Raw genomic sequence first — 20,929 nt, 5'->3', positions numbered from 1 at the left:
GAGAGCTCATCAGTCAATAAATATATTCCCAGGGCGGACAGGGAACTACAAATATGGAAAGGGAGAACACTAGAATAAACCTTGTGATGTTGGACTGGAATTGGAAACACTGGTGTAAACTCCTGGTTTTCAACACATGTCCTGAGGGTTAAGTGCTTGACTTCTAGCCAAAAGGTTGGCAGCTGGAACCCACCCAGTGGCTCCTCGGGAGAAAGACGGTGATAATGTATCAGTGTTAATCCTGATGTTGATGGTCATAGTGTGGTTATGTAGGAGAATATCTTTGTAGGAAATATATACTAAAGTGTCTGGGGGTGACAGGGCAACATGCCAACAAATTACTTTCAAATGTTTAGGGAAAAAAAGTTTTGTACTGTTCTTGCAACTTTTCTTTAAGGTTGAGATTCTTTCAAAATTAAAAGCAAAAGAACAAAAACCCAAGATGCCAAACTTTCTGCTCTTGGTTTCCAATTTAAGAGGATAGGATTATTTCTTAATGCCAATTCATAATATCTTTGCCTAACTGTAGATGTCAATGTAACTTACTTATCATTTATCTTCCCGTTCACCAGTTTTCATCCTCATTGAAACAGTAATTGTGAAGATACTCCGTAAGTTACAAAATGTTATTTAAAATGTAACTGCTACTTAATAAGATATCTGTCCTTATCTGCTTAGCAGCCACCTAGACCTTAGAAATTACACATGTATTGATTATTAATGTGTTACTGATCACACCTGGTAAACATATCCCTCTTGATAAATCATCTACTCTTGAGTTCGTTTTCATGCACCCTCACAAACTTATCTACTTACTTGAACACTGCTTGAAAGTTATCCAACAACATCATTTCCAAGAACTCTTGCATTTCTTTTTCAATTCACTTGACTTCTGTCAGACTTGGTACTTCCTTTAGATTTCAGCCTATTGTTTCTCAAAATTCTACAAAATTGTTTACTTTCAATTTCTATGCTTCATGGCCTCTTATCATCAATTCCAACTCCTATTTGTTTTATATAGGCACAGCTCTACATAAAAGAGCGTGGAGCCCTGGTGGAGCAGTGGTTAAGAGTTACAGCCACTAACCAAAAAGTTGGCAGTTCAAATCCACCAGCCACTCCTTAGAAACCTGATGGGGCGGTTCTACTCTTTCCTGTAGGGTCACTGTGAGTCAGAATTGACTTGATGGCAACAGGTTTGGCTTGGTTTTGGTCTGGTCACAGTTTAAGCAAATCTGAATTATGTGACCTTGAAATGTGATAAAAAAATACATGTGTTAAAGTTTCATTTTATGTGCAAAATATGAAATAATTTGAACTCCCCCCTCCAATTAAAACTTTGGGAAGAACTGTGTAACCGCAAAGCCAGATCAACATTACTGCCAAGCACAATACAGTTTAGGTGATAAACAGGCATCATTTATCAGTATTGCGACCACAGAGGTGGTACGCAGACATCTCTCAGGGTTATCAAATTATGCAAAGTCTTCAGGAACATATCCCTCACATAAATGACCTCCCTACCTATGTATCTGCATTGCTTTGATTTTCAAACTTTCATTTGATGTCACCCTCCTCTTAATGTAGCTTGTGCGCCTCTGTGCTTCCGGCCTTCTTTCAACTTCATGTTTAACCTATTTATTACCAGTACTTCTGTCACTGTTAATCTTTCTGGCCACATTTTAATGTCTTTTTCTCTCTATCTAGGTCCATTACATAAATATTTCCCTAAGCTGACTTGAAAAGAAAGTCAAATTAACTTTTTTTTCTCTTTTTATTTTATGCTGACTTCCAACTCTGCAGTCAGCATAAAAAGGAAAAATTTGTCAGTCTGACATTTTTAACAATCAGTTCAGGGAAAAGTAGATTAAGGAAGTGCTACAACAGAAAAACAGAGTAATGCAGAAGACAAATCACAAACTCAAGGATTAAGTTCTTCGAAATGGGCATGGAAGATGAAAGTGGCTTGGACTTCCTATAGCAGGAAGAACACCAAACTGGAGTCATTAAGACTCCCAAGTTCTCCACCTTGAGCAAGTCTTTCAATCTCTCTATATCTCCATTTCCTCATCCATAAAATGAAGAGTTTGGACTAGGTGACCCTAAGGCCCTTACGGTGCTAAAATCCTTTACCCTACACCCCAGTGTCTAAGCCCGCTTACCTTCTTCTTTAAAATGACTCTTTGTGTCTTTGGTGAGACATCCAAGACAAGCTCTGCACAGGTAACGGTCTTGTTGGAAGCCACAGGCCTTCCTGTTCCCTCCTGCAAGCTGTAATTTAAAAAATAATAATAATAATTTATATACACAGATACATATTTTATATACGTATAAATTCACGGTACATATGAAATATCTATGTACATATGTAATACACATACATGTATTTGCACATGTATCCAAGTACTTAATAAGCAAACATGTAAAATCCCTATTAAAGAAGAATATTTTTTAAAAAGCATAGAGGAAAAAGTTGGACTCAAGTAGCAGAAAGATCAGAATTCGCATTTTTTTTCCTGCACAATTCAAAGATTCATTTGTCAAAAGACATACTGTGACATTATTTCTCTCCTGATAATTTTAGTGGCTTACAGTTCAGACATAAGCGGATAACTATATATCATTTAGAGGCAAAACAAAAACAAAAAATCAAGCCAGACATTCCAACGGAACTCTCTGCCAGGCAGAAGATCAATAGCATTGCGTCTGCAAGCCTTGGCAAGAAAGTGGAAGTCCCTTCAGTATGAAAAGAAAACAAATGATTCATAATCACCTTCCTCCAATTCAATCCTGTTGTGTTTCTCTGTGGCTTAAAAATTCTAAACTTTACAGACTGTCGCTGCCTAGCTAGACTTTGGGGTGTCTGGAAGAGGTTTATTTAGATGATTCTCCTGCTTCCATTAATCCCAATCATCAAAAAAGGGATTGATAAATCCCGAGTGAAAAAACTAGACTACTTCTTCCATCATTAGTTCCCTCCAAGAACACAAAGAAATAGTATCTAGTAATCTACCCCAAAAGATGGTTCAACTTCTTAACACATCGAGATTCCCAGGAGCTTCTCTGTTATCTGTGCCCCATCTGTTCAACCAAGTCAGTGAAGAATCCCCCATTAGGATTCTTCAGTTATAGAGCTTAGTAACTACTGGAATTTATAGAACATAAGGAGAAAAAAACATTACTGGCAACCAGATTTAGAACTTGTTTCACAGGCACTGTAAGGTTGAACATGCCACATTGTTGAGTGCTATAATCTTTAAAAACAAACCAACAAACAAAATGTGATTGGCTCCACTGTAGCAAGATAAACTGCCCAGCACCATCGTTACCAAAGAAAGGTGCAACAGACAAGGAAAAGGATGGTTATTCTCAGCAAAGACCCAATTCCATCCATTACTAGCAAAATCTCAGCTCTAAAACATATGAGAAAAAACACCCAGGTACTCAAGAGATTACGTTGTGGGCCTCGGGTACATAAAAAAAAATAACATTCATAAGCAAAATTATTTGTAACATTTTGGAAAGGGATCGGACTCTAAATGTCCAGTTCAGGTGATTTTTTTTTGTGATGCTAAAGATTCAGCTATTTCTCCTTTTCTTTCACAGGAAAACTTTCAAAACTGGCCTTGCAACTTCAGCACAGAAACAACAAATTCTATTTACATGTTGGTAGAATGACTGCTTTTGGAAACCTCAGTATTTTGAGTCTCTAGACACCAATCTATGTACCAATCTACAGGTAGAACTAGAATAAGCTCACTATTCTTCACCTGAGCTTTCTAAATACAACTAGTCGAATGGCAACGAAGATTATAATTCTATGGCTACAGAATTACTGTGAACTGAAGCTATTTTGCTTGGCTTTAGGAGAATATTAAGACCAATCTTTACGTGTTAGCCTAACCAGTATTCTCAATAGGGTAGGGGATTAAGGATGAGCTGAATAATTATGATGAAGATTAGTCAGTTTCAAGTGAGGAAAGTAGTAAGACAGACTTATAAATAGCAGCAAGAAAGTTAAAAACAATATAAAAAAATACTTTAAACCAAGAGGCACACAAGATATTTTCAGAATAACACCTTCTAGGAAGAGTTGTTAAATACTAGAATGGATTATTGAAAGAGAGCTTTAAGAAGAGGAGTCTTACCTCTTTGGATGAATTTTAATCTAGCCACAAAGCCAGGGTTTAGACTAAATGGCCTCTCAAGATAGACCCTGAAGCCTAGGATTTGGTAAAGAATGAAGGAATCTTCCTTTGTACTTTGGTCTCCTAAGAAACTGTTTATAATTTAATACCAGTTAATAATTAGAACCTTCTGCTTTACAGGAACAGCAATTTAACCCAGAATTACCCAGAGAATGTATATGTAGCAGCAATGTAAATGAAATTTTCGTAATAAAGCTGTCGGTTATCCTGGAAATCATTCATGTTACAGTTGATCTCAGAGGAGCCTGCCCCTTTAACAGTCAAAGTGATAAAAGGTGGCAGGGTGGGTTCATCCCATGCGTAATCCAATGAAGTCATGGGCTTCACTTCAGTCCGGAGCCTGGGTTCTGCCACGCCATGCTGGGTAAAGACAACTGGGACCTGGAGGAATGGCAGAGAGGAAAAACAGGACTCTCATTAAGAGTGGTGTTGTTGGAAAGTGATTCAGTGCTTCCTAGGTTTAAGTTCCAGATCCTTCCCAATGAATCCTATACAGGGCATAACCACTAGTGAGGTTCATCGTCTCGCCTCTTCGAATGCCTTTCTGATCATCTTCCAGATTCCAAGAAGCCTACCAGTTACAGGACATGAGCTACAGCCTGTTGGAACCCTAGCCAAGTCAAATAGCTAGGGAAAGCAATTCTGTCCTTCCAATGGCATCTCTTCTACCCCAGGTCCCCTGTGATGCACTTTGAAAAGAAAAAGGAATCAGGATTTTGGAAATCAGCTACAGAAAGCCACAAATTATGAGACATACTGTTATTTGAAGGCATATTTTAAAAAAGAATCTAATGATTTCCATTTTGGCTTTATTTGGGAAACTTATAAAAATGGTCACTGTAACTAAGCAAACAGTAGAACTGCCCATTCCCATAATCACTGGACAATGATTCTGATTTCTCTGTTTGTATGGAATGTCTACAGAGGGCATCATGTCAACCAAACACTTAAGTCACAATAAGTTTTGGGGGCTGAAAAATTACTTCTGCCTGGGTAAGGCTGCTCAGCAATCAAAATAACCAGCAAAAACTATCTCCTAAGTGGAAGAATTTTTAGGGTCTCCAGCTATAGACATCCTTGCATATCTTCTTTTAAGCCCACATTTAAAATGTATTTCTTCATCATCTTAAGAACAGCACACACTCCACCCTCCCATGTATGAAACAGCCAAAATGGCTCTCAGCTCCACTTCATACCTTGGAAAAGTTGTCAATTCGGAAAGGAGGGGGTAATTGATCTGTGTCACTAAATGAGATCCTATAGGTAGCTCCTCGGAGGGTAATTTCCACTCTTAGGAAGAAGCATTTTCCCAGGGTATCTCTGCAGAAAAAGGAAATAAAAGAGGCTACATAAAATGGAAGGAAACAAAAGTTGCAGTTTACTTTCTTCTCATACTTTTCCTAACTGCAATATTGGGCCTTAATCAAAACTATGTGCAGAAAGTACAGCCCACTGTGTGTCCTTTGACCACATTAAATAGAAGAAATTGGTAATATAATCACACAGTAAAAAAAGAATTAATTCAAGTATTCTGAATGGTGTAAGTGTACACCAAGACCTACAGCGAGATTTTGAAATGTACCTAGCGGGTTTACTTTTGGTAGTAGTGCAAGGAAACCCTGGTTGCATAGTGGTTAGGGGTTACATCTGGTAACAAAAAGGCCGGTGGTTTGATCCCCTAGGTGCTCCCTGGAAACTCTATGGGGCAGTTCTACTCTGTCTTGTAGGGTCACTATGAGTTGGAATAAACTTGATGGCAGCGGGTTTGGTTTGGGTTTTGATTCTTCTGTCAATACAGCAAATGAGTAAATACTGGTTGAACTACATGAAATTGCTGATACTTGACTATTTCTGACCTAGAAAAAGAGCAATTTCATATGTTTCAAACTAATACAGTAATCTCCCCTTATCTGCGGTTTCGCTTTCCGAGGTTTTAGTTACCCATGGTCAACCACAGTCCAAAAATATTAAATGGAAAATTCCAGAAATAAACAATTCATAAGCTTTAAATTACACGCCATTCTGAGTAGCATGAAATTTTGTGCCGTCCTGCTCCATCTCGCCCAGGAAGTGAATCATCTCTTTGTCCATCATATCCACACTGTATATGCTACCCGCCTATTAGTCACTTAGCACAATAAGATATTTTTTGAGAGAGAGAGAGAAACCACATTCATGTGACTTTTATTACACTTGGTGGTGGTGTTGTTAGGTGCCGTTAGGTGGGCTCAGACTCACTGCCACCCTATGTACAACAGAATGAAACACTGCCTAGTCTTGCGCCATCCCCACAATCTTTACCACAATATATTGTTATAATTGTTCTACTGTATTATTGTTGCTGTTACTCTATCACTATGACTAATTTATAAATTAAACTTTGTCATAGGTATGTATGTATAGGAAAAAGCAATTTCAGGCATCCACTGGGGGTCTCAAAATATATTCCCTGTGGGTAAAGTGGGACTACTGTATTGGTGTTGTTGATACCCAGGGTTCTCACTGTAGGATGAAGGAAGGTAAGAAAGAATTCTGTGGAATGGAGGTTCCAATATGTAGTCATATTTTTGATATACATTCATGGAGGGAATGGAAAGTTCTTCTATACAGAAGAGTATCAGTGAACAAACAGAAGAGATTAGAGAATTAGGAAATCACCATTCTGCAACCACCAGTGTAACAACTGATTCAGGCAAGGATCATCAAAACACTGGGTAAAAGGTTTTCAAGAAATAGGATATTCACACAATTTCAAATTACCCCACCAATGGATTACTCTTATTTACAAAGAAGAAAAGACAACTTTGCAATACAGAAAACTGGTGGACACCAACTTAACCAAGTGATGATTGAACTTAGCAACACCAATAATGTGACCAACAGACATGACATGCCTCCTGAAGGGACACAATTGGAAACACACAATATCATACGGTAGTATTCTTACGAAAAACATTTGATTCAAGTCTACACACAGAGACCCTTCAGAAAAATTCAAAAAATGCAATATGCCACAAGATAGCTAGCTTGGACTCTTAAAAAAATATCAACACCAAAAAAAAGAAAAGAAAAGTGGGAATATTCTAGGTTAAGGGAGACAAGGATATGGCCATCAAATACAATTCATGACCCTTGACTGATCTTAGATCAGAGGAGGGTTGCTATAAAGGAAAATTTAAAAGAATATTTATTAGAAAACATTAGATCAATATTAAATTTCTTCAGTATATTATAATGATATTATATTTATTTAGGAAAATATCCTTGTTGTTAGGTGACAAATGCCGAAGTTTTTATGGCTCAAGTATCGTGATGATTAAAATTTATTTTCAAATGGTTCAGAAAAAAAAAAGTGCGTGTGAAGAGAAAGACAATGAGAGAAAGGGAAGGAGGGAGAAAGAATGTAGCAAAATGTTAAAAATTGGTAAATCTAGTTAAAAGATGGCGCCCTGGTGACGCAGTGGTTAAGAGCTTGGCTGCTAACCAAAAGGTCAGCAGTTCGAATCCACCAGCTGCTCCTTGGAAACTCTATGGGGCAGTTCTACTCTGTCCTATAGGGTCGCTATGAGTCAGAATGGACCTGACGGCAACAGGTTTTGGTAGGGTTGCTATGAGTCAGAACAGACTTGGTAGCAACAGGTTTAGGTTGGGCATAGGAAGCCAAACAACTTACTGGAACAACATCAAATGAGAGAAGAGTTTGTATAAATGTGTAAGAACAGACAAAAACATTGGGAACCATGGCTATCATCTACATGCAGACAAAATTTTCAGAATTGTGGGTAATCATTACACCAGCTCAGTGCTACTGACATCTCAACCCCTCAGCCTGTAACCTCTTAGGCCAGATCACAGGAACCCGCACGATGGTCCAAACTGTCAACAAGCCCCTTAACTCATTCCATCAAAATGCTCACTCAAACTTATCTGGAATTTTTAAGTTTCCTTTGTCTGAGTCAGAAATATATATGCTCATTTCATGAAGAGCAGCATGGTTTACAATTTACACTACTTAAGATATTTAGCTGCCATCAAGTCGACTCTGATTCATGGCAACCTTATGTACACAGAACGATATACTGTCTGGTCCTATGTCATCTTCACAATCATCAGCATATTCAAGAGTCTGTCATTGCAACTACTGTGCCAATCCATCTCATTGAGGGTCTCCCTTGCCCTTGCTGGCCCTCTACTTCACCAAACATCACCTCCTCCTCTAGTAGTTGATCCCTCCAGACGATGTGTTCAAAGCAAGCAAGTCGGACTAAGTTCTGTTGTGATCCATAAGGTTTTCACTGGGTAATTTTCAGAAGGAGATTGCCAGGCCTTTCTTCCTAATGTCTTAGTCTGTAAGCTTCGCTACACCTCGAACAAGGCTATTTTTGGTCTAAATACAGTCTCTGAACTTACCTCATGTTGATATGGAAGGAATTATTCTTATTGACTTCAAAGCCTCCAGACCAAATACAATTGGGAATATCCATCAATCTAACACATAATAGTTGATCATAGTCATTCCGAGGCCAGTGGAACACCACACTGGAACCAGGAAGGGTGGAAATGTAACCTTCGGGATTCGCTGTTCCCTAAAACACACAGGATCACTGGCTTTAGTCAACAAGTCAAGTCAAGATAGCAAATGTTTACTAAGTACCGACTGTGAGCCTTGCCCTGTACCAAAAGCTACCTGGAGTACCAAGGGCACAAAATGGTTATTCCCATCACGGAACAGTCTTGATGGGGAGATAAGCCGTGACACTAAAACTCACTATGCTATTAAATAAGGACTAATCATTCTTCAAAAGCAAACTGCTTACCTGTCCCCTGGCAAATTCTCTCTGTGCAAATGCAAGCTTGTGAGATGATTTATTATCTAACAGGTAACGGGGGGCAAAGATGACCATACAGGTGTCAATATATCGACCACGGCCTTTCTTGACATCGATACCTGTGAATAACAAGAACCACTTGCATGAATTAATCAGAAGAAAGAAAATTCATGGTCTGACAAAAATAAATAGCCTCCACAATTACTTGGTTTCTCTGAGAGAACAATTATATCACCCAGAGAGGATATCACACCTCCCAAGAGCAGAATGAAAACAGCAATTCCACTCAAAGTATTATTCCTTATTCCCATTTTGGTCTAGAAGTCTCAGTGGCAATATCGTTGTATAATCAGCGCTCGACCCAGTGCCTTGTGTATATAGTCACTGTATTTATTGTCTGAATGAATGAATGGTTGATTTCACTGAGTTTTGTATTTTTTCACATTACCGTCATCAGAGTTTTTAAGATACATCAGTATGTACCATTATAATAGCAATTAAAGTATACAGACATTCAGTCACAGATATTTCTGGCTTCCACCTATGAAGCTGACTACTAAGACAGTTTTACATGATACATTTCTGTTTGTGCTTGGGACATAAAATTCCGCCCTAGAGAACTTGCCCTTTTTGAGGACAGCGTGGAATTTTCAGGTTACATAATTGGATACTGCATTGTCCTGAACTCAACTGACTCTTCTCTAGTATTTCCTTTCAACCTACTGCCAAAGAATGAAACTTAAACAAAATGCTAAATATTCAAGGATTCATTCATGCACAAAATAAATGTTTTCAGCATCTACCATGTACTGGAAAAAAAAATAACAAACAAAACACATACCAAGGAAAGAAGGTTATAATCAAAAGGAAATCTCAAACCACCAGGTCACAAATAAAGAAAACGTGAAATAGCACTGATGTATCTTAAAAACTCTGATGACGGTAATGTGAAAAAATACAAAACTCAGTGAAATCAACCATTCATTCATTCAGACAATAAATACAGTGACTATATACACAAGGCACTGGGTCGAGCGCTGATTATACAACGATAAAAAAATATTTATAGTAGAAACTATGAAAAGAATTATAACTATAATAATATTTATTGGGCTCTTAATATCTGCCAGGACGTCTACCAAAGGCTTCACATTTAATCTTCGTAACAACCTTATAGAGTTAGGTATTTTAATTATCTCCATTTTATAGATGAGGAAACTAAGGCATGAAAAGCTAAGTAACTTGCCCTAGGTCACACAGCTAGTAGGTGGCATAGCTGGGATTCAAACCCAGGCAGCCCGACTCAAGAGCCAGCATCCTCCTGCAACTTACTTATATCATGAAGGGATATATACAAAGACCATACTCAGCAGTCAATAAGTTAGCAAGAGAGCAATTAAAATAGAAGACTCCACATCAGAACATGACAATTATGTGTCTTAAACTTCCCAATATAACCCCAATTATAAATATTTCAATCTGTTAACTCCATAACTCACTTGTACAAGTTTGAAAAGTGTGATTTTTCTTTAAATATAAGCCTAAAAAAAAAATACTTAAAAGGCGGAACAATTCACAAAAACAAAAAAATCTCTGAAGCTCCTTATCTAAGACACGCTATGTTACACTGGGATAAGGAGCTAGACCCGATCACTTTTCTTTCTGTGATATACAGAAAAGCATTAAGGGTCAGAAACAGACCACCATAGTTACCTGATCCCAATACAAGTCTGCCTGCAAAGGATGTGTTCAATTTGATATCACAAAAAAAGTCTACAGTATCCTAGAACGGTACAGACACACTCGAGTTTCTAAAAAAGGTGCGGGTTTTGTTTGTTTCCTTCTTCACTGTAGATTGCCCCAGTAAAACCTCACAATCGCCAGCATGTTCAAGAGTCCATCGTTGCAGCTACTGTACCAATCCATCTCGTTGAGGGTCTCCCTCAACCTTGCTGGACCTGTCCTTCACCAAACATTCCCTCCTCCTCTATCAACTGATCCTTCCAGACGTGTCCAAAGCAAGCAAGTCAACAAATCAACAGCTCATAAGATGTACTAAATCCCTGTTTTTGGAGGTACATGGGAGGCTCACTGGCAAGCCCCTCCCTGGCTTTTCAGTTTGGGACTGTGCTTTAAACATTACTGTAGGGAGCCAGGTTATCTGTCCAATCCCTCAAAACTTTCAAATAAGAGATATCATAAGTTCCCTTGATAATACATGCCAAGATCTCATAATCCTTAAGAATTATAAAGTCCTGTCTTAGCCCACTCCCTCTACTCCATTCTTTGGTGGTATAAGAAAATTCAAATCATACTCTTGCCCCTAAAGACAAAGGCTATAAGCTTTAATGCATGTTCCTTGCACATATGTGTTTATATGTGCCATCACTGTGCATTTCTGATTGGACTGCTCAATTTGCCTCTGCAAAAAGTCTGCAGTTCCTTAGTGCCAGGTGCTGAAAAAGGAGCAAGCACCATAAAACCAAACCAAACCCATTGCCGTCAAGTCGATTCCAACTCATATCCCCTGAATTTGTCCCAACTATAGCTCCAACCTAATTTCAGCCAACCTATGGTGGCTTGCTTTGGAACCTATCAGGGGCAAGATACCCTAGGAGAAAGCCAAACTCAGCATGAGGCAGCTTTTGCCTGCTCAAGGGGTGGAGAAAACAAAAGTGAGAAAAATAAAGAAAACTATCCTCAGCTGGAGAATTAAATAAAGCTTACTTCTTCTTTTAAAAACTGTAATGTCAACTTTAAGACGGGTTCCATGTCAAAGGAGAATGAATACAAATTCATTAAAAAAAAAATCTGAAAACTATATTTGCAAAAGACTCTTTTACTAATAAATCCTCAAACACTTCAACATATACTGACTCCCCATGGGATCCAGGATAAATATCTAAATGTTACCATGTCAGTTTTTCCTTCTGTAACATGACTCTATAACTGCACTGTTCAATACAGTAGCCAGCAGATGTATATGGCTATTTAAATATAAGTTAACTAAAATTAAATGGAAAATTAAGCTCCTCAGTCGCACTAATCACATTTCAAGTGTTCAGTAGTCACATTGCCACACTGGACATCGCAAAATATAGGTATGCATTGCTTAACATCCACAATATGTCCTGTGAAATAAGACATGATGTGATTCAGATGTTGTGCAAACACCACATTATGTACAGGAGAGAGGGGCAGAGGGCAGTCACCAAGCAGGGCCAGGACCATGCCACCGTCCCTGCGCCTAGGGACTGCAGGAAAACTGAGTCTACTGCTGCAGGTCCTGCATGGTCACGGCGGATCTCCAAGAGTCATGCTCGGCTCAGCCCAGCCTGGCACATACTCGCTGTCCAGCCTGCAGCCTTCCAGGTGCACCGCTGGCTCCCTCCTCTTCCTTCCTCCCTGTCTGGCTTTGGCAGCCCCACCCTCCCCTCCCCTTCAGTCTCCTCCCTCAGCCGCCTTTCCTGCCCCTCCGTCTCACCACCACCACAGCCCAGACCACTGGACCATTCAGAGGCTGCCACTACCACTGAGGTGCCACGGTCTTGGGTGGCACCCTGGCTGAGTAGGGCAATGGCCTCGCTGGGCATCCCCCTCAGCAGCTCTGGTAGTCCCTGACTGAGGTAAGCGTGGTGGGATAGGCAGCTGCAGATGGGCACCAGGACCTCTTCCCCCTGCTGCCTCAGGGCCAGGCTGACAAGGGACCTGGAGAGCTAGTGAGAGTCAAAGATAGGATCTACAGTACTTAGCAAAGACCCGTAATGAGATTTCTGAACTTTTTTACAATCTTATGGGACAAAACAGACCTATATGCAGTCGGTTGTTGCCCGAATGTTATGCTATGCGGTGCATGCCTGTGGAACATTTCCATCATCATAGAAAGTTCTACTGGACACTCACGTGTAAATAGCATTCCAAAGCTCAAGACTACCCAGTGCTTTGAGATCCTTGGAAATTATATACCAAAAGAAGGATGCATTGCTAACATTTTAAACCTGTTGTTTATTGTCCTTAGTTGCTATGGAGTCAATTCTGACTTATGGCGACCCCATATGTGCAGAGAAGAACTGCTCCATAGGGTTTTCAAAGTGATGACCTTTTGGAAGCAGAACACCAGACCTGCCTTCTGAGGTGCCTTTGGGTGGGTTCAGCTAGTAGTCGAGCCACTTAATCATTTGCACCACGCAGGGATGGAGGCACATTTAAATCAAATTAATCTTAATCCTTCAAAAAATCTTTTGAGTGTCCTCAGATGGCTATAAGGTATGTGGGGTCGGTTCCCTCCCCTCTTCATTCTTCCTACCCTCAAGAGCTAAAATAATTTGGGGGCTTCCATTTACTTTAACCACCAAGTGCATTTTATTGTATTTTTAGCCTCAAATGCCAATCCTATTTCTAACCCAGACGTCCCCTTTGCATCTTGGCAAGTCACTTAACCTCTGCTTCAGTTTCAAGGAGAACAATGCTTCTTACCCTCTTAGGGTTTGCAAGGTTTAGTGAATGCGTGGGAAATGCCTGGAAGATGAAAAGCATTCTAAGTGCTCCTATTATTCCCCTGAACACCAAAGATTCAAGCCAAACTGATACTTCCCTAACACAGGCGAGTTTGAAATTAAACAGAGCCCCGGACCTCAAAAGGGCAGTATTTAGGTGGCTCTGTAGATCCCTAGAAACCCTGGCGGCGTAGTGGTTAAGTGCTACGGCTGCCAACCAAGAGGTCGGCAGTTTGAATCTGCCAGGTGCTCCTTGGAAACTCTGTGGGGCAGTTCTACTCTGTCCTATAGGGTCGCTATGAGTCGGATTCAACTCGACGGCAGTGGGTTTGGTTTTGGTAGATCCCTAGGAGAACAGATCTGCGTTGACTTCAATCTAGCATTCAAATAACAGACACCTGACCCAATGCCAAATGAGAAACGCAGTACTTGCAGCCAGGCCAAAACGTATGGCCAGCTGATTCCTCCAAGCCTGAGGTCATTAGCTAATGGTTTTGAATCTCCCCCTGCCCCAAACATAACCCACCGATGTTATAGATCAGCCCCGGGCGATTTCCTTGCTGGATGACTTTCAAAGCTCGGACACCACTACCACCATCCAGTGAGAAGCCCTGACACCAGCCTGGCATGCCTTCGGGATGAATCCCCCTTCCGATTCTCATCGTGCAGCTGTGGGGCAGAAAAGCAAAGAGGTATAGATTCATCCATAAGAAAGTCATATCTAAACTAGTATAACCAGGACACAAAAATGTAGCTATCACCCAAAATTGGAGCTCTAATATTGACACTCTTTCTTACTCTCAGGTGATCCCCAAACAGAGCAAGAGTGGTCTTAGAGGTAGCCACAGAACAACACCATGAAATGTATTAACATCTACAACTAAAGACATTAGGAGAAAACACTACGACTCTATGAGCATAAGAACATGGGAAATTACAATAATTTCTGTTATCCTCCCCCCAAAACAAAGATTCAAACCAAACTGATATTTTCCTGACTCGGGTGTTTCAAGAAATCATGAAAGCAGCAGAAGAAAAGGGTGCACAGAAGAGGCAGCTAATGGTCTGTGACTTCTAAGGACTAGGACCGTTAGAACGGCAAGGCACTGTTAAGCTCACCAGTGTCTTGTCACAGATTTTGGGAACGTAATTCTAAATGTGTGATCCAGCTCTACCACTAACAAGCAAGGTAATCTTGGGCAGGTAACTCTCTCTGAGCCTCAGTTTCCTCATCTTAAAATATAACAATATTTCCTGCCCTGCCTAATCCATTGGGATACAAGGAAAATCAAATGAGATGGTCTATATAGAAATGCTTTGGAAACTGTGAACTCCATGGATAAACCAAACTGTGTTCCAAACGTGAAATCCAAAACCTAAAAATTTCAAAATCCTTTCAGGAAAAAAGTGAGACTGAGCTTGCTGAACATGTCAAATGGCTGTCTATCTCTCCTACCGTGTCCAGCACCCCAGTTGATCCTCTCTCTGGACTCCAGCACCGAGCTAGATTCTAGCCTCCCTGGCAAATATATCCGTACCCACTGATGTGGGATACTCTGTAACTTTTCCTTTTAAGCTTTCAGCATAAAGCTAGGTATGGCATTTTAGCATTACCAGAGATGCCCATTTATCTTTGGATTAGGGCTAAAAATCGGAAGAATCCTACAGAAAGCAGAAAGTGAAAATCAAGGACAAAACTGAATTACTGCTCCAATCACACTTTAAAAGGACACGTTTATCTAGCCCTCATGACTTTCACTTTCCCCCACATTTAAACACGCAATGAGTGCTTTGAGATCTTGAAATGGCACGTTTTACTTCAAGGGTAAAAGGGATAGATTTTAAAAATTTATTCAAGATGATCTGGATTGGATTAATGGAGACAGGGTTTACCAAAGGGCTAGTCTGTCTCCACTCTCATGCTAGCTCCTCCGCCTGTGCTTAAAGCTTACAGGGAAAGAGAAACTGTGCAGAAAAGAGAAGGGGAACCATGTGGGTTCCCCTTTGTTGGCAGAGTTATGAATAGGAGAACTACTTCAATACATGTAAAATAAAACTAGCTTAGTTTGCTTCCATTATAAACCAACCAAATGGTTTATTTTCCATATCAAATAACACAGAAATTAGATCCGAAAAAAATCCCATTAGGTCATGGTTCTATTCCCCTGCCAAGTTAGGATTGTTATCTACAGTATATTTCTACTTACACAGATATACTATAGCCTTTGCTAATTTTTTCCCTTCCCTAGGAGCTTATTTCCCCTTCCCATAAATAACCACACTCACAGGTTTGGCTGCTCTTTGTCAGCATAGCAGAATAAGAGAGGGCTCAGGCTCCGGGCCAGCTCATGTTCCTCAAACTGGCCTGCAGCATCTGTCTTTGCATTGTCCTGTCTGAAGATCAGTGGTAACCCTTTAGGCAAGAAGGGAAAAGTTTACATCAATCCCATCCATTCTATCCAAGACAGATGCAAATGGTAAAAAGGGGGAAAAAAAATTGTCAAGGGGGAGAATAGTGAAAATTGAATTTACTTAGTGAGCTCAGTTCACTGTCTAAAAGGACAGTTTTGACCATGATTAAGCACCTATTATGGAAGCAGGAAAGTTTCAGCAGCTTGGACTGCTGAAGTAATCTATTTACATTGGCTCCATTCAGTTAGCTGGGCAAATAAATCTGAATTCCCACAACCAACGCCAAAGGTCTACTTGAGCAGCCCCTGTACATACCTGTTTTGTTAATCAGCCAATATGGAGCAGAAATGAAGATCTTTAAAGATCCTTCTGCTCGACACACAATCCGGATGGTGAGGTTTAGCTGCCGCCGGTTGATGTCATAGAGTCGCATTCTCACCATATAGTTTTGGGTTCCAGGTGGAATGAGTAATTCTTTACAGACTGGGAAATTCTCCAGTGATACCCCTAGAGAAGACATAGTCATTATCTTTCTGGGTCCTCACCTTATTTTTTCAAAATAGCCCACAGCCAAACTAAATTGGCTTTAGTTTCTTATTAGAAAAACCACTAACTATATATCTAACTGGTTAAAAAAAAAAAAAAAAAACTCATTAGAATAGCCATTCTCCTCTAGCTAGGGTGAGAATAAATATGAAGCAAACCAGAGGGCCTGGAAATCACACTACGGAGTCTAAGCCGCATAATTAGAAGATAGGGACACCAAGGAAGCTATCAATAATAGCTATGATTATCAAGCCAATTTTTTTTTTACATGTTGCTATAAAAAAAATTAGCATAACATACCTACTAAAATACCTTGAGGGGGGAGGGAGAGGTTGGCAAACAAACATAGAAGGTGCGTGTTATTTGCGTAAAAATATGATACAGACAAGAAAATCCTATGGAGGCAGTTCTGCTCTGTCACATGGGGTTGCTACGAGTGAGAGTTGACTCAACAGCATAAAACAACAAGTCTTTAAGAAAATTACTTCCTGCCAAATCCAGAAGCACCTTTCTGCTTTGAGTGCTGCAAATATAATAATGATTCTCTACCCTGACTTTATTCACCCTTACAACTGAAAATTACTTCACGCATAAACATTCCAAATGTCAGTTTCTTCATCAGTAAAATGGGACAAATACCTATTGCTGTAAGGATTACATAAGATCATGTACGTGAAAATACCTGGCATAACGCCCAGAGTACAGTGTATGCTTATGCTTACTTAGTAGGTGCTTTTCTTTCTATGAAAAGAGAAGAAAGGGCATATGATTTTGCTCATTGCGCACAGTTAAGCACTCGACTACTAGCTGAAAGGTTGGTGGTTCAAACCCACCTAGAGGCACCTCGGAAGACAGGCCTGCCAACATGCTTCCAAAACGCTACAGGGCAGTTCTACTGTACACACATCGGGTTGCCATTGAGTCGGAATCTACTTGACAGCAACTAACAACAACAACAACACAGCTAGGAAAAAGCACAGTTTAAAAAGGTTAAATGACTTCCCTATAGTCACATGAGTAAGCAACATAAGAAAAAGACTCTGCTGAGTGCTTCCTCTGTGAATCTTGTGGATTTGCTTGGTTTTGTCTTTACACAATTTTCGTAGTTTTTTTTTTTTTTAATTGCATCAATTCCTTTTAGCTACTGTATTGAAATATACATACCAAATTTCTCCAAGATGTTTACAAAATATTCACATTATGAAATAATTATGAAATACTCGTTGTTATTTCCACGGCATTAGTACAAACAATGGCTTGACTGATTTCTTACCCAGTTCAATGTTCTGGGATGTATCAGCTGTGTGGAGAGCTGCCTCTTTGCCAGGTTTCAGTGTTCCATTAATTGGCATTCCTTTAACATAAAAATCAAGTTCACAAGGTAGCAAGTTGCAGATTACCACAGTTGGCAGGAGATAAATGGTATGCCCGGGCTGTCTGAAAATCTGTTTTGCACTATCAGAAAATATGTTTGAGGGCATGTAATCTGGATAATTCTCTTTCTTTATAGCCACACAAAACCTATGAAGAAAGACAAAATGGTGTGAAAACCATCAGCTTGAGTGAAAAACTTGAACTTTTTTCTCCTCAGCTGCCTATGAGAAAGTACAACATCAAAATGGTTCAATAATTCAGGAAGATACTTGTAATTTTTAATCCAAATGTATTCATTGAGGCATAATATGCAATAAAGTATAGATTTAAAATGTTCAGTTTTCTGTTGAACAATTACATACACCCCTATAACCACCATCTAAACAAATAATACAGTATTTCTTTTACCCCAGAAAGTTCCATTGAGTCCCTTTATAATATATATCCTCTCCTATCATTCAAGCAACCACTTTCTGATATTTATCACTATAGATTAGTTTTTCCTGTTCTTGAACTGCAACTAAATGGAATATGCAGTATGTACTATTCTTTGTATCTGGCTTCTTTTGCTTAACATAAAGTTTTGAGAATCAAAACTTCACTGTTGCCATCCAATGTACTACAATTGGTCTCTCTTCACCTGGAGCAAGACAGGAAGAGCAAGAGTCAGGAAGAGAAGAAGGATATGCAATGTGTGGCTAATTGCCTCCATGAACAACTGCCTTCTTTGCCATGAGACCAGAAAAACTGGATGGTGCCCAGCTACCATTACTAAACATTTTGATCAAAGATTCTATAGAAGAATCCTGATCAAAAGGGGGAAAGTGCAGAATAGAATTTCAAATTCTCATAGAATTCAGAATTTCTGGTGCCATGGAGGCTAGATGAATCCCTGAAACTACTGCTCCGAGATAATCTTTAAACCTTAAACCAAAAATATCCCCTGAAGCCTTCTCAAAACCAAACAATAGTTTAGCTTAACTAGTAAAGAATGTATGCCTTGAACATTGTGCTCTTTTAAGATCTATTTATAGGGGATCAAACATGGTATTTTCAATTACCTCATACATATGTGAAAGCTAGACAATAGGGAAGATCAAAGAAGAATTGATGCCTTTGAATTATGGTTTTGGCAAAGAATACTGAATATACCACAGACTGCCAGAAAAACCAACAAGTCTGTCTTGGAAGAAATATACCCAGAGTGCTCCTTGGAAGTGAGGATGGTGAGACTTTGTCTCACGTACTTTGGACATGTTATCAGGAGGGACTAGTCCTTGGAGAAGGACATAGTGCTTGGTAAAGTAGAGGATCAGCAAAAAAGAGGAAGATCCTCAACGAGATGGACTGATTGAAACAATGGCTGCAACAATGGGATCAAACATAACAATGATTGCGAGGATGGCACAGGACCAGGCAATGTTTCATTCTGTTGTACATAGCATCGCTATGAGTTGGAACCAACTGGATGGCACAACCTAGTAGATCAAATTGACAACAGCAACTCATAGATAGGAAATCTAGAGGGCAGTGTGTTTATGTTAACAGAGGAGTAACAACTTGGAAAAAGAGGGTGAGAATAGTTATACAACTCAAAGAATGTAATCAATGTCGTAGAAATTGTTGAATTGGTATATGTTCTGCTATATATATTCCCAACAATAACAAATATAAAATAAATTATTTTTAAAAAAACTTCATTGCATCAGCAGTTCATTCTTTTTCATTGCCTTTTTACTAGTATACCATTTTAGGAATATACAATTTTCAATTTATCTGTCATCCTGCTGATAGTCATTTGGGTTGTTTCCAGTTTAGGACTAACACGAACATTCTTGCACAAGTATTTTTGTGGACATATACCTTCATTTCTCTTAGGTAAATACCTGGGAGTGAAACTGCTGGGTCACAGGCAGATGTGTTCCGAACTTTTATAAGAAACCACCAAACGTTTCTCCAAAGTGGTTGTAACATTTTACATTCCTACCAGCTACTGTACAAGAGGTCCAGTTGCTCCATATCCTTGTCAACATTTGATGTTGTCTTTTTTATTTTAGCCATTTTACTGAGAGTAAAAGGCTACTCACTGTGGTTCTGATTTGCATTTCCCTGATAATTAATGATGCTGAACATCTTTTAAGGTGTCTACTGACCATCTGTGTATCTTCCTCTGTGAACTGTCAATTCAAATTTTTTGCCTATTCTTTTTATCAGGTTGTTTAACTTTTAATTGTTGATTTTTAGGAATCTTTCATATATTCTAGGAGCCCTGGTGATGGCTGACTGCTAACTGAAAGGTCGGTGGTTCAAAACCACCATCGGCTCCACGGGAGTAAGATGTGGCAGTCTCCTTCCATAAAGATTTATGGCCTCAGGAATCCTATGGGGTTACTATGAGTTGGAATCGACTCAATGGCAGTAGGTTGGCTGGGTCATATATTATACAGAAATTTTGAATTATTTTCCTAATTCTGAGGCTTGTCTATTCATTTTCTTATTGGTGTCTTCTGATGAACCAAAATTTTGACTTTAACAAAGTCCAAATTATCAAGTTTCTCTTTGATGTTTAGTGTTGCCCATGTAAGAAATCTTTGCCTATCCCAAGGCCATAAGGACATTTTGCTTTGTTTCTTCTAAAGCTTTACAATTCTGAGTTTTACACTTACGTCTATGGCCCTAATTAATTTTTATTTAGTAAGTGAGATAGAGGTTGAGGTTCATTTTTTCCATGCTGTTGTTGTTGTTGTTAGGTGCCATCAAGCTGACTCTAACTCATAGTGACCCCATGTGACAAAGCAGAATGCCCCATGGGGTTTTCTAGGCTGTAATTTTTACAGAAGCAGATAGCCAAGGCTTCTTTCCATGGAGCCGCTAGGTGAGTCAGAATTGCCAATCTTTCAATTAGCAGCTAAGCGTTCACTGTTGCACCACCAGGGCTGCTTCTTTTTTCCATATGTATATCCAGTTGTTCCAGCAATATCTGCTTGGTCAACTTCCTTCCCCCCATTAGACTGACTTGACATCTTGGTTGAAAATCAAGTCACCATATATGTATGTGCCCATT

The 20,929-nt window shown here is 39.5% G+C and overlaps 1 protein-coding gene across 19 annotated transcripts in view; it reads right to left on the bottom strand.

The window, feature by feature from the left end:
* Positions 1–20,929, bottom strand: part of VPS13D (vacuolar protein sorting 13 homolog D) — a 273,955-nt gene that overhangs the window by 146,452 nt on the left and 106,574 nt on the right. For all 19 annotated transcript variants that reach the window (XM_064281295.1, XM_064281302.1, XM_064281297.1 and 16 more), the window contains 9 exons: positions 17,765–18,012; positions 16,261–16,452; positions 15,820–15,946; positions 14,060–14,202; positions 9,026–9,156; positions 8,619–8,794; positions 5,405–5,528; positions 4,354–4,589; positions 2,163–2,271 (listed from right to left, as the gene is read on the bottom strand). In XM_064281295.1, coding sequence (XP_064137365.1) covers positions 2,163–2,271; positions 4,354–4,589; positions 5,405–5,528; positions 8,619–8,794; positions 9,026–9,156; positions 14,060–14,202; positions 15,820–15,946; positions 16,261–16,452; positions 17,765–18,012 — 1,486 coding nt within the window. The remainder of the gene's footprint in view (positions 1–2,162; positions 2,272–4,353; positions 4,590–5,404; positions 5,529–8,618; positions 8,795–9,025; positions 9,157–14,059; positions 14,203–15,819; positions 15,947–16,260; positions 16,453–17,764; positions 18,013–20,929) is intronic.

The sequence above is a fragment of the Loxodonta africana genome, chromosome 3 (genome assembly GCF_030014295.1).
Source record: "Loxodonta africana isolate mLoxAfr1 chromosome 3, mLoxAfr1.hap2, whole genome shotgun sequence".
NCBI lineage: Eukaryota > Metazoa > Chordata > Mammalia > Proboscidea > Elephantidae > Loxodonta > Loxodonta africana.
The sequence above is the reverse complement of the archived record's forward strand: the minus strand, read 5'-3'. Positions and strand labels throughout refer to the sequence as shown.